Source organism: Schistosoma mansoni, assembly GCF_000237925.1.
Source record: "Schistosoma mansoni, WGS project CABG00000000 data, supercontig 0166, strain Puerto Rico, whole genome shotgun sequence".
In the NCBI taxonomy this organism is placed as follows: Eukaryota; Metazoa; Platyhelminthes; class Trematoda; order Strigeidida; family Schistosomatidae; genus Schistosoma; species Schistosoma mansoni.
The window spans coordinates 29,864-44,544 of record NW_017386054.1 but is presented as its reverse complement, the minus strand read 5'-3'; the positions used below and the strand labels follow the sequence as shown (position 1 = coordinate 44,544).

The following is a 14,681-nucleotide window of genomic DNA, read 5'->3' as shown; positions in this document are numbered from 1 at the left end:
CTGGATTTATGGTATAGAATTGTTTTTCACACTAATGATCATCTCAAAGATTATAAAACTAAGGAGATATCACATGATTAAAACCAGTGGGATTATTATTACATATGGATACTCTTAATTCGAAGAATGTCTAAGGTCTATTATCCTAAGTGACTGGATAGCATGATATTGTGTTTCTGAAAATAGATTAGTTTCTCAGTATTTTGAGGAGTCATGTATTTCAGTCCTAACTAAATAGAGTTTTAGCCAATATGAGAAAAAATTTACAGTATTCTTGTTCATTGCTCTTCAGGGTTGAAATAATCGCACAAGTTTCTAATCTTTCGATGAAATTTTTCGTCCTCAAAAAAGTGAAAATTGACGAATTCGCCTGACAAAGTAAACTGTTTTTTGTGAAGATCGTTTACATAGTAGACTGGTTCCCGTTAGAAGACGTTAGGAACCATTGAACAGAAGTCCCGTTCAAGACTGTATGTCATGCTAAACATAATTCACATTAATTTAATACAAGAATATCATATCTTGAATAAACATAACACTGATGTAAATCAATGTTGTACTGGATAAAGTAGCATATTGAATAATTCTCATATACATACATAATGTTGAACAACAATCATACCAGTTAGTATTTTGGACAGAAACGTAAATACTCTTGTTTTCTAAATATTGCAGTCCTAAGGTACGGTAGTTCATTGATGATTCTTTCTTGTTTATTAGGGAATAACTTTAATTTTGTTTAGAAAATATACTATCTTGATTGTATGTCATTGTACCTTAACACATAGATACTGCGATATCTGGATAAGTAATACCTTGCTTACGGAATGCCAACAAATAAATTGTACATACCATTTATTGTATTATTGATTAACACTAGCCAAATCTATTTCGGTTTTTTATGTTATCAACACTTTCATTAATGTTGTGGCTGAACCTTGCTAAAAATTTTAAATGATTAAAATCTGGGTTAAGAATGATTTTTGAATATTGAATACAAGTGAGTTACAATATTTAGTTATAGCTTAGAGAATTCGTTGATATTATTTATTGATTATTTATTTAAACACATATTGGTATAAGGAGGCGCCAAATAGATATACGTCACATAAATCATTCGGCTTGTATGAGGGCTGGGATACTGCTTGGGTGCCCAGACCGAAGCAGGTGGTTTTCTTAGCAGGTCACACCTGGAGCCTTTGACCTAAAGGTCTAATTCACATAGCAGTGGAGCAACCTCAGTAGATGCAGTCTCATGGTAGCCGGTGACCAGTAATTGGTTCATACACCATTTTCTCCCTCAGGATCCTAGAGCCCTAAGCATCATTAGTTTGGAATCAGGGTTTTCCAATCCCCCCCTAGGTGGACTCACTGTATCCACCAACCCGGTTAAAGCGTCGTCCTCTCAATCTCGTAAACAACAACCCCACCGCTAGAAGGCAGTGCGTAGGACTTCCCTGGCAGTGGTTGTATACACATGGCCATGTGAGAGCGTTTCCAGAGGGAGAGCTAACTCTCCTCACTCAGCCATACCAGGGCATTTGCGAGCTTTGATGTAGTTCAAAAAGTCAAAGTGATTCGATGAAACGTTTACTATTTACTGATCAATTAAGTTATTTATCTTTTATCATGTAGTTCAAAACATACAAACCAACTCTCTCTCATTTGTTTTTTTCTTCATTTCATTTATTAAATCAAACAATTACTATTGTTATCAATATAAACAAGATCAAATAAACTTCATTTGTCTATCAATGTTTTATCATTCAAGAATGTCACCCAATTCTAAATTATTAATATACTTTTAATATTATTAATTCACATGATAAGGTACACTTTTTTATGTTTAACATATTACAAAATATTGTATTGTTATATACATATATATTAATTAAGTTATACAGTTGCTCATTTACCATACATAATTGAGTATTCTACATTCTCATACTGAGATCTTAATTAAAATGGTAGGGATACAATTTTATTTGAATTGCCATTAGGTCGCATTTGTTTCTTAGTTCAAAAAGAATGATGTTTTTTTTGAGTAATAGTTAGACATCTTTATAGAGGATGATCATCTATTGAATGATGACTGACTTTTAAATGGTAATAGTATTTTTTTTTTTAAGATGAGGGGGGTGGGTCGGTGGGAAAGTTTCATATTTAAATATAGATTAAACTTAACGGTTAACAATGTGTGGTTTTAGACGATTATTTTTGTTATATAAAATTTAGTTTACAGTATTTCAAAATCTAAGCTTAGTGTCGAATGAGTATTTGATGTAAATAATAATTTTGACTATTTTATTTAGATACGTATGTAGATGAGCCACTTTAACGGAAATTTTCATGATTTTTTGGGGAATAGTATATGACGCTCGATGATCCATGTTGAAGAATAACTGGCTTAATTGACCTTTATCCGAAGTGAAACTTATTGATGAAGATAATAGTGACAAATAGTATGATAACGCTTGAACGTTTAATGATCATATTAACCGAAAAACAACACAGTGTATGATGTTTATCAGTGGTCTATGAGACTATTGAGTGAGACTTAGGCTGTATTTATAACTACTTTTTCAATAATATATCATCAGTCTTAGCTTGGTTATTTCGAAAGACTTTCAGTGAAGGTTGTATGATATTCGTGCTTCCTCAATGAATAACTGGTAATTTGTGGATTTTTACTTGATGAAATGCTTCTATAAAATCAAACCACTGAACGATCGATTTTACAATAAGAATATATGCAGAGCTTTGATGACTAGATGGCTTTTGTTATCTTTAAGAGGTGGTATGTTTACGGAGTTCGGTGATTTTATTGTGAACTTTTGTTGTTATCACTCAATAATACTTATCCTACTATGGGCCATTGCTCCGATTTCTATCTTGAATATTTATGAAAGCTTCATTTCATGCATTTACCATTGAAAAGTGTTTAAACTTACTTTTTAAATTATTTCACTAATCAAGATCTCATTATAAGGCTGGTATACATTCTAATTAGTTAATCAAATATCACTGATTCGTAATTTGGTCAATATGACAAAAAAACACAATTTGTAGACAATATGTAGATGTCTTGAATGTTAATAAAATATAAATCGACTGGTAAAATCTAAGTTGACTTTTTAGGATAATTATTGAACTTATATGTTTAAACATCATTTCTTGTCTTTTCTTTGTTCTACTTTATTTTCAAATTCACTTAGTGTTATTTGTTTGAATCTGGCCATTTTTGTTTAGGACTGCAACTGGTCAGTCTTTTATTGGCCATATGTGCATCCTGTGCCTATTGCTTCGATATAACCTTAATTCACAAGCATTATAAGCAAAGATGGATAGTGGCTAGCAGTGGAATCCAGGACACATACCATTCGCTTCACACGCCATCGCGTTATCCACTGAGTTACTGAGTCCTGATAGTCACTTGCTTGTGCAATAGGGTGAGGTTCAAATTCACTTAGTATTATTTGTTTGAATATTCCCATTGATGTTTAGGACTGCAATAGACTAGTCTCTGAGTCTCAGGGTAAACATCAATTCTGAGATGCAAGGACATCCAGCTGACGAGTCCCAAATAGAACGAAACGCCCATCCTGGTTTCCACTGCTAGCCATTATCCATTCTTGCTAGTTTATTTTTCTTTCTACTTTTTTCGATTTAGTGTACTTAATTAATTTTTAATCATTTTATCGTGCAGACAAAACATTTCTTAATATTCAACTGTATTTTTTTAATGATTAAAATATTCACTGTATACATTTAACAAAAAAATAATAATAATAATTGAACAGTTAAAAAATTACATTCTTAATTAAAATTATTTTTTTTCGATCTTATCATTAATTCTAGGGTATCCAATGAATCAGTAAAATAAATAAACTTGGAATAAATCTAATATATGATGAATAAATAAACACCCCCCCCCTTCATGATACAATTATGAGTAGATTGTTATTGTTTTCTTTTTTAGTGAAATTAATTTTTATAACTTGTATGGGAAAGGTGGTTCATTTTAAAATTTTACTGTAGGGGGAAGAGATAGGAATGTTGACTTTTCAACATGATTTACTAAACATGATTAACCAACTAAATTTTATTGGTATATATTATATTACTCTAACTATACTCTGTCAATCCCTCTCACCTTTTTCTATCAGACTATATATATATATATATTTATTGTCTCATCTAGGAGTAGATTGTCTGAGTAATTAAAAACCAAAAAAAAGAATTCTAAATACCAATCTCTATTGAGTTATGTATTGGGAATAATTCGACAGATTTTTCAATGCATTTTGATTGGTTCATTAATAATAACTAAGCGCATTTGAATAAGCGTCAACTAAGTTCATTTTTCTTCTCCACTAATTTTATTGACTCTGATGAGAATAAATTGAGTTTCCTCCTTTTAAAAAAAATTTTTGAGTCAAATTTAATAAACAAATAGTAGATCGTATCTTTTTTTTTAATAAATTAAAAGAGCAACTTAACATCAAGGTCACAAAACAAAACAAACATTAGTTTCTAATAACAATCATTTATTTCTCATAAAATTATGATTAATATTATACCATTATTATGTGCTGGTTGTCATCAACCAATTTGGGATCCATATTTATTATGTATTGATCATAATACATGGCATGAACAATGTGTTACATGTTCAATATGTCATTGTTTATTACATGATAAATGTTTAGTACGTAATGAAAAATTATATTGTCGAAATGATTATATTAAGTAAGTAGATAATATCACTTTTTATTATATGATATTGCCTTTTATTGCATAAAAGTTAGTTATTTTCTTTTACTCGTTTTTTTATCTTTAAGATAATGATTCAATGATAGTAATTTAATTCTTACTTACTTACTTACGCCTGTTACTCCCAATGGAGTATAGGCCGCCGACCAGCATTCTTCAACCCACTCTGTCCTGGGCCTTCCTTTCTACTTCTATCCAATTTTTGTTCATTCTTCTCCTGTCTGTCTTCGTTTCTCGGCGTAATGTGTTCTTTGGTCTTCCTCTTTTCCTTTGGCTTTCAGAATTTAATTCTATTTATCTGTCTATCAGAGTGGGGAATTAGTTCGTAAAGTTATTCACTGTTTATTTGAATTATAGAAGGAATGAATTGAGTGAAGAAATTTCTTTTAAAATTTCTTCAATCAATTCATTCCTTCTATAATTCAATTTGTTTCTTTATTTACCAAATATCAAAATGGGAATTTACATTATTTGAATGATAATAAGATTGTGTAGATGGCTTTGAATAAGTTTCATGGAATGAGAGTAATCATTGGTTGTAGTGTTTTAATGCTATAGAGTCTAACATGATGGTGTTTTATATATATTCAATATGTATTGCATTCTAAAGTTTGTTTAATGTTTTTCTCTTTTTTTTCTCTTGAATCGACTAATATTCTGTATGTTTAGTTTATTAGAATTCTTCCTAAGAAAAATATATATAGTTTCAACCTTGAAACACCAGTTAGGGAACTTACAATCGTGTACTATCTTAAGCTGTTAATTATTTTTTATAAAACAAAAAAAGAAATATCAGATCAATGTATGTTTTATAGAAAAGTGTATAACGGCATAAATAAAACTAAACTACTTTGACAAAATTTAGAAGCATACACTAATAATACTTTATTATTACTTTACTTGCGCCTGTTACCCCTCATGGAGGAGCATAGACCACACACCAGCATTCTCCATCCAACCCTGTCCTGACCAGTCCTTTCCAGTTCTTTACAGTTAACATTCATCCTTTTCATATCTGCTTCTATTTCCCGGCGTAATGTGTTTTTTGGCCTTCCTCTTTTCCGCTTCCCTTCCGGATACCAAGTTAGGGATTGCCACGTGATACAGTTTGGTGATTTCCGTAATGTATGTCCGATCCACTTCCAACATCTTTTCTAATTTCCTCTTCAGTATAGAAGCTGGTTTTTCCTCTCCCGTAAAACGCTGTTACTGATAGTATCCGGCCAATGGATGTTGAGTATTTTGCTTAAACAACTGTTTATAAATACTTGTACCTTCTTGACGATGGATGTAGTAGTTCTCCACGTTTCAGGTCCGTACAGTAGAACTGACTGTCTTGACGTTTGTATTGAGAATTGTGACTTTGATACTGCTTGATAGTTGTTTTGAGTTCCATATGTTCTTCAATTGTAGAAATGCTGCCCTTGCTTTGCCAATCCACAATAATAATACACCGAAAGATAGATACATTCTATTAGATAATTCAGTGATTAAACACAATAGAAACAATGAAATATTTTTAGGTATACTCTGATGGTCAGTTAGCTGAATTCTTTATATTTTAATATGTAGATAACTTAGCAAATTTTGAACATAGTATAAGTTTAATTATGCATAATATCAGGTGTCTTATATATCTTCTTTAAAATCTTCTTTGATCTGGTATAATCATCAGTTATTATTTACTATGAAAAAATGTTTACTTTTCCAATATCAATTTGATTTCCTTATTCCATATTTATTAAGTTACCACTTCCTAACAGTAATCATGAACCATCTAGAAGAAGTCAATGTGAAACAATATAATTCTCTAGTCATTTTGTATATATATCAATCATTATTATAGTTGAGAACATCAAAGTGCATATTGTTAATATGCTGTTTTAAAATAATTTTTTTCTTTTTTCGGACCTAATAATGATATGTTCATGAAAATGTGTTTAAATGTATGTCGGTTGCAGTAACTATTGACAACCTGACACCATATCTTATTTAGTCTTTATGTATATAATAAGTGTCAGCTACTAATTTAGACTCTTGTTTTGGATTTAATAGCTTGATACATACATTGAAAACGTTAATTTTTTGTTTTAAAAATAGACTGTGAATGATCGTTAAAAGGAAATGTAAATACACATTCATCATTAGTCGATTCTTGAAAGTACCAAGATGGGCATCTTGAAAGTGATGTTGAACGTTTCATACTTTCACTATAGATTTAAAGTTTTTGATTTTAGAGTTCCATACGAAAATATCATTTTTATAACTGAGTAACACATATTATTCTTAATTGGTTGATTCTTTACGAAACTTATAACACAGTATTTCGTAATTAATTAAATAATAAGTTTCTAGCGCATCCCACCTTATCTCTTATACCATTTCGGTATACATACTATATATCTCATTATCTTATCTCTTTATTTTCACTTAAAAAGGCAATTCGGAATTCGTTGTAAAGGATGTAATCAATTAATTCAATCAGAAGACTCTGTCCTTAGATTATACACATATAAAAGTGTGAAGTCAACATCAATACAAAATGATTTCATAGAAAAACAAAACATACTTGAGTTCCAGTCATCTGTTGTTACCTCTACCAATGCTGCTAAGATCAATACATCAACAACAAACAGATATGAATTAAATCTTGCCAATGAAGAAACTGATACTACAAAAGATTCATTCAATTTATCTGTTTTAATTCATTATTTTCATGTAGATTGTTTTAAATGTTGTGATTGTAATCGTTTATTAACTCCTGGTGAAGAGTATACAATAAAAAATTGTATGCCATTATGTATAATGGATTATGAGAAATATTTACTTGACAAAGAATCACAACACATTTGTACAAGATTACAAGAATCATTTAGACAATCATTACAGTTTGAAAAATGTACACAAGACGTGAATGATAATTATCCTACTAACACAAATAATGAAGATAACAGAATGAATGAACAACAAGAAAGATATTCCAATGAAGAATCAAATGATACAGATGTGAATTGTAAAGAATCCAATCGATTGATGACACTTGAAATAAAATCAGATATTGGAAATTATGACAAATCAACTAGTAGTACCATTGATACAAGTTTATTGAATGATTCAGTTCTTTTATCAGATATCAATATATCTGCACCGAATTCTAGTGATGATTCAAGTAAAGGTAAGATTTTGTTTAACTGTACATTCAATGCACAGAGGTTCAAAAGTATTTAAGGTATGAATGCTGTTTCCTAATAATATAGTAATTATCAGAATTCTCAGTGAGATATATTAGAACACAGTTCAACTGGGAGAATCGAAATTGTAAACAACATAACGTCACTGTTTGTTATGAATGGAATAAATGTTGAGAATCAAGGTTGAGATTGATAAAGATTATGAAGTGGCAACATTATTAACTTGGTAACAATTAGTCCACTGATGGATTTAAAAAGAAATCAGACAGGATTAATTCACTCAAAAATTTTAAAACCTCTACAAAATATCATTGTTCATAGCTGAAAATTATATTGTTCCCAGTCTGTTAGCATACTATTTTAAAGATCAAAAATGCATAAACAGGTTAGTTACTACTGTATTCCATGAAAGATATAAGACAATTAGACTTTATATCGGGACTACTGACGATGTTATTAAGGCGAACACTAATGGTTGTTCATCAGTAACTGGGAACATATTTTCCTCATATACATGCACGTAAAACACTACTAATGCCGAATGTTTTCAATGTTTAACAAAGTTGGTGTTGGGTCAACATTTTCTAGATGCCTTCAAACCTTAAAGTGTTTATTCAGTTCTTGAGAGCAAATATACAATTTACTTTGTTAACTCATTCATTACTGCTTTTGATGATAAACATAATGATTAATTTCACCAGTTAAACACATACTATTTATATATATTTTGAGAGAGTTATTCACATTTAACAATAATTTCAATGTTTGAGTAACTCCGAATTCGTTTTTATGTCATTAGAATGATGAACGATGCTTTTTGTTCTTTCGACCAATTACTGTATAATAGATAAAATTGTGTGATATGGATAACAGGCTTATTTTGATTCATAAATAACTTTGGTTAGAAGTATGACAAGAACTGATATTTTTACAGTGACTTTAATAGTACTCATTCAGTATCATAGCTAAAAAAAGCCATGGTGAATTTATTGAAGATTTATGTATGTAGGTTAGTCGGTCATTGATATCTGGCATCAGTACTGACAAGTTTTTTACTTATCGGGTTGATATTGTGGCCAACCAGCAAAATAAGTTCAGTAAAATGAAACATGAAGATTAATGTATAAATTTAGTTCTCAATGATTCGACGTCAAGCATAGTTAATTGGTGGTAATTCTCTAGAGATATTTAGAGTAGCTTCATATAATTATTATTACTAATTGAATACTCGTTCATGTAACTCATTTTGTAAGGCCTTAATTATTAGTTCATGTCTTCAATAGTTTCCAAATATAAATCTTATGAAATAACTTTATATATAAATTTACTGAGTAATATAGTTAATAATGTGAATACATTTCTGAATACTTAGATGCAGATAGGATGGATGATGATGAACTGTATGAAATGGATAGTGATTCTGAATCTGGAAAAAATTCCAAGAGACCACGCACAATCTTGACAGCCAATCAACGTCGCAGATTCAAAGCTGTATTTGAGTTCAATCCAAAACCAACACGTAAGGTAAACCAACTCGTTGGCTAAATTAGTATTTTTAATTAGCACGAGTACCATTTATTTTAATCAATTTTACTGTTATTCTGAAAATCAAGTAGTTTAAAAAAAATAATTGTCCTTACGTCTCTGTTTTCGACCCATATTCATTTAGCTGTTAAACTCTAACTAAAATAACCGTGAAGACAATATGTAACCTACAATTTTTCATTCTAATTGGGATTGACATTTCCTCCTATGGGACTAATATAATAATGAAAAAAACATTGAATATGGAATTTGTGTTTGACATAATCTTAGTTAGCTAACTCTAACAACGTTGATTTTGATTAGTACCCTGAAGAAGCTAAGATTGTGTTGATGGACAAAACGCCAAAATTACTTTAATTTCAATCTCTATGACTCTTAAATATAGTTTCCGCATTCAGTATCTTCTGTATATTCAGCGCCTAGTTTTTGTCAAGTTATTCATTCAATCAATGATGGATATTCATATTGACCGAAAAACGTTTTTAAGAAAATAGTGGAAAGTTTATAATTTAGGAACAACATGTCATCATACTGTATCTACTAAGTTTTCACTTCATAGTGATTTACTTAGCATTTGATTACAAGATCTAATCAAATCTAAATTCATAATTAACTGATTTACTTCCAGAATTGCAGAATGATCAAGTAACATGATTTACTTCAGGATACATTTATCCCATACCAAATTAACTAACCTAAGGATAAAAAATTCACCACCGCAAATAGAGTGAAGAGAATACTAACCTACAGAAAATCTAATTGTTATTTATAAATATGGTAGTATTCAGATGTTCTATCTCACATTGATGTACTGTTGATATTCCTTAGATGCCTAAATTCAGGGAAAATAATTTCAAATATATGATTCATATAACGAACTGTTTGAATATAATACCCAAGTCTATTAGTTGATACCGATGCGTTTAAGAGAAAATCTTATTAGACTTTGTAATGATATACAGTTAAATTTATTTGGTTAATCCGCAGAAAACGCCAAAGATAAGACTATGGTATTAATCTATATTTGAAGGTTGAATAATTTATATCTGGTTTTCATTTTGTCTATAATTAGAAAAGGTATTTAAGATTCTTTTTTTTTTACAAATAATCCGTTAATTAATTTAGATACGTGAAGCTTTGGCAACAGAAACTGGTCTAAATATTCGTGTTGTACAAGTGTGGTTTCAAAATCAGCGTGCAAAGGTGATTATTTCTGTTATTTATGATAATGTTCGATGAAATTCACTAATTATTTCTATTTGAAAGGGATAATATTTTTTGAATATAAATATGTATCCTGAGAATCAGATATTTAGTCTAAAAAGGAATGTTGTGGACTTGTGTTGAGACAAATGTTTTATAATGAACTGTGTATAGAACAGCTAAACCAGTAAATGAGAACGGGGGCATACACTAAAGAAAATTTCTGTGCCATTAGCGAAGTATTTTATCCACCAGTTGGCTCTATATAGTAAGTTGGATAAAGTCGAATAAGGTTAGAAAAGTGCTGTTGTTATCAAACAATGAAAAAGAATGAATTTTTGAAGTTGATAACTATGGGCTAGTGGTATGTACAGGTCTTTAAACTTTATTATTATGGTCTTCGAAGGGTTGGAAGTCTCTGCTCACTGGCTTTGCAAATTAATCACAGTGAAGGATATTAACTTTAAATATATTTTCACTACAGTGGTCAAGTTTCTTTAATAAATGTTATATCTTATTCATTTTGAAGGATTTTCCTCCGTTTTTGTTTGTCAACCAAAAATTATGGACTTCTTCGAGGAGTTCTTTCATTCTCATAACTGTGAATGGACGTACTTTACAGTTTGACTAAGGGTGGCGAAAATCAACCAGTGCAGACAGTATTTAATGAAGCACGGGTTTATTAATATTTAAGTACACAAATTTTCTTTGCATTTCTCTCTTTCAAAAGTTATAGGTGACAAATTTAATTGTTTTTGCAATAATCAACGATTGTTAGAAGACTTCGTCGTGTATTTCATTGATAAATCAACGGTGTATAGTAGAACAGTGTGACAAATTTGAAAGAATATATAACACATAGTCTAATTTAAATAAGGTGACCAAAGACTTTTGTTTCATCTATTGAGTCAGACATGAACTTGATTGGTAGTCAAAAGACCACTCTTTCAGTTGCATTTGTAGAAAGAGTATTCACTAAACTACAGTTATTCTCCAAGTAATTAATTTACTAAAGGGAACTAAAATAGTCTGAATATAAACAAAATTAACCTGTTTAGGCTATTGTGGGATTTAGAACATTGAGTAAAGTATCACTGTCATTACTTTGTAATCAATACCCATACATTTGTAGTATTCATTTGTAAAAGATTTAAAAGCGAACTATTTTTCAATTCGATTAAAAACAGTCAAAAGCAAAATGAAGTATTCTGTATGCCAATGAGTGCTATTTGAGAACAACATTATAGAATACAATATTCCTAATATAGGCACTATTTATTCGGTATTACAACTGAAAGTATCAGGAATACAAACAGATATTTACATATACAACAACCATTCAGTTCGATAACTTGATTGATCCTTTCACCTTAATTGATTTAAAATATGACCCCAAGTAACGAAAACAGGTGTTTAGTTCGTAACAAAACTAGAGATGAACTGCAAATAAGATAGAATCAATGGAGGGTCATAAATATTAAGATTTATTATAGGATTCATTCGCGAGAACTGAGAAGTCAGTTTCAAGCTTCTCAATGATCATTTTGATCGTTTCAATAGAATTATAAAGAAGTTGATAGTTTCAGTATAATAATTTCCACTCTACCATCATGTTGTTTATTTGTAATTTGGCTAACTAAAAAAACCCTAGGAGCCACATGAATCATGATTAATAATGAGTAATGTGTAACTTTCGCTTCTAAAACAAATGCTAATTACCCTAATTATGACCCATTCTTTATGTAAAAAGACCAGTTTTTATAAAGCGTACTCAAAATCTAATATCAGGCTTATCTAAGCATTTAGCTTTGAGGTGAGTTTGGTTTATTTTGAGTCATGGAAAAGTGGTAATTTATTATATTAATATCCTGATTTGCATTTAACGTACAACTATAAAAATAAATCGCAAACACACAAACAATATATTTTATGAGGATAACAATAGTTCTCTCTATTGCAACACATATTCCACTTTAACTCTTCAAATCTTACATTTCCGTACATTCTACTACAATATTAATTGAATTTAACCAATAGTGGACTGATTTGTAAAGTTCACTCAATCATACAACCTAATCATTTAATCCAATGATCATTTAATCACTGGTTACTAAGGCAATGACAGAATTATTTCTATCAAATAACTTATTGTATTTAATAGTTTCATAACCTTTCATTACTTTTCAACTGTTTTATCTTCGGATGCCGGCTCAGTGGTCTATCGGTTAAGTGCTCTGGCGCGAGACTGGCAGGTACTGGGTTCGAATCTCGCTACGCGGGACCGTGGATGTGCACTGTTGAGGAGTCCCACAATACGACGAAACGGCCATCCACTGCTTCCAGGTTTTCATTGGTGGTCTAGCTTCAAATGAATCGTGATCTCAACTATGAAAATGTTTTGTCTTAATTTTTGTATCATAATGTCAACAGATAAGGTTTATTTTATAAACTAATTCAGATCTTCGATATATATTTTCACATTTCATTAAAGGTAACAATATTTTCATCTGTATATTTTTTACTACTTTTAGATTAAAAAATTAGCTCGTCGTCATGCTCAAGAATCTCGACAACAGTCAAATCGTAGAATGTTAATTAACAATCCCATGATTAATAATGAACCAATGGTTAGAATTCAATCACCAAACTCTATGTTATTTAATCTAAGAAATCCTACTATATCAGATATACGTAAGTTAATGTAATATTAATTATAACATTAAAATCGTATTGAAGAAAGTAGAATATTTAAAATTTACCAAAATTGTTTAATTCTGTATTTTGTGGCAGATTTGTTTGTTGGGGTTCCAAATTAGAAACTCTTTATACGTTTGATATTCAATACTTGTGTTCAATCACTGTCAAGGCACTATACTAAAGTAATTAGTGAACAATCACTATTCAAATCATTCCTTAATAACTATATTTTATGAATTCACTTAGTATTCTTTGTTTGAATCTTTCCATTGTTGTTTAGGACTGCAACTGGTTAGTCTCTTATTGGCCATATGTGCATACTGTGCGCATTGCCTCGAAATAGCGTCAGTTCACAAGCATTTTAAGTAAAGATGGATAGTGGCTAACACTGGAATCCAGTTTGACGCGAGTTTCATCCTATTTGGGACTCGTCAGCTGGATGTACCTGCATCTCAGAGTTGATGTTCACTCTGGGACTCGAACCGTCACGTTATCCTCTCAGTGACTGAGTCCTGATAGACACTTGCTTGTGCAATAGGGTGAAGTTTAATTCACTTAGTATTGTTTGTTTGGCTCTTCCCATTGATGTTTAGGACTGCAACTGGTCAGTCTCTTATTATTGAATTTCTCAATCATGCTACATTTTACCGCTTGTCTTCATCGATAGACCAGAGTTTTAAGTCAGTGAAGACATTCTTTTTTCTTTCTCATAAAGTATCTATTAATTGTGTACCCCTCTTTCTTTTCATTTCCCTGTCATTTATAAAACAAAACGACAAAATCAATTAAATATATGTGTATATATATAACTTCATAAACTATGTCTATCAAAATAGATTAGTTGACAAGAATAAATTTAACTTATTCGAATTATTAAAAATTTAACCAGATCCAAATATTCAATTTATTCAAGCAGCTGTATTTAAATAAACTAATGAAATGAACTTTGATTGACATTTTTATGTTTAATTTCGCTGATCAGTTTTGTGATATCCTAAAGAGTTCTTACCCTTTCTCGTAAATAACGTTGGACCAATTACTATTATGAATAATTAATATTATGCTTTACATCTGCTGAAATTAAAGTAATAAATGAATGGTTATTATTATATTATTGTTACAACAAATTATTATTTGTACATAATAATATAGTTGGTCAAGTTTCTCAGGTAATAATTAATGCTGAAAAACAATTTTCATGGAGTTTTGTTCTCTGAGCTGGATGGTTTGGTCGTGGAGCTTTCATCATCCTTCTGAACGACATCATCAGCA

At 30.4% G+C, this 14,681-nt stretch overlaps 2 protein-coding genes across 2 annotated transcripts; both read left to right on the top strand.

Moving 5' to 3' along the window:
* Nucleotides 1–4,564: 4,564 nt before the first annotated feature.
* Smp_148570 (lim homeobox protein,putative) lies at nt 4,565–13,417 on the top strand (the record flags this gene model as incomplete). Its single annotated transcript, XM_018797320.1, has 4 exons — nt 4,565–4,749; nt 9,347–9,488; nt 10,635–10,712; nt 13,244–13,417. The coding sequence occupies 4 exons, from the start codon at nt 4,565–4,567 to the stop codon at nt 13,415–13,417; spliced, it is 579 nt and encodes a 192-aa protein (XP_018646784.1).
* On the top strand, nt 7,564–8,001 carry Smp_192730 (hypothetical protein; the record flags this gene model as incomplete). The annotated part of the gene is made up of 1 exon (XM_018797331.1): nt 7,564–8,001. One exon carries the CDS (start codon nt 7,564–7,566, stop codon nt 7,999–8,001), a length of 438 nt encoding a protein of 145 aa, XP_018646785.1.
* Nucleotides 13,418–14,681: the final 1,264 nt, after the last annotated feature.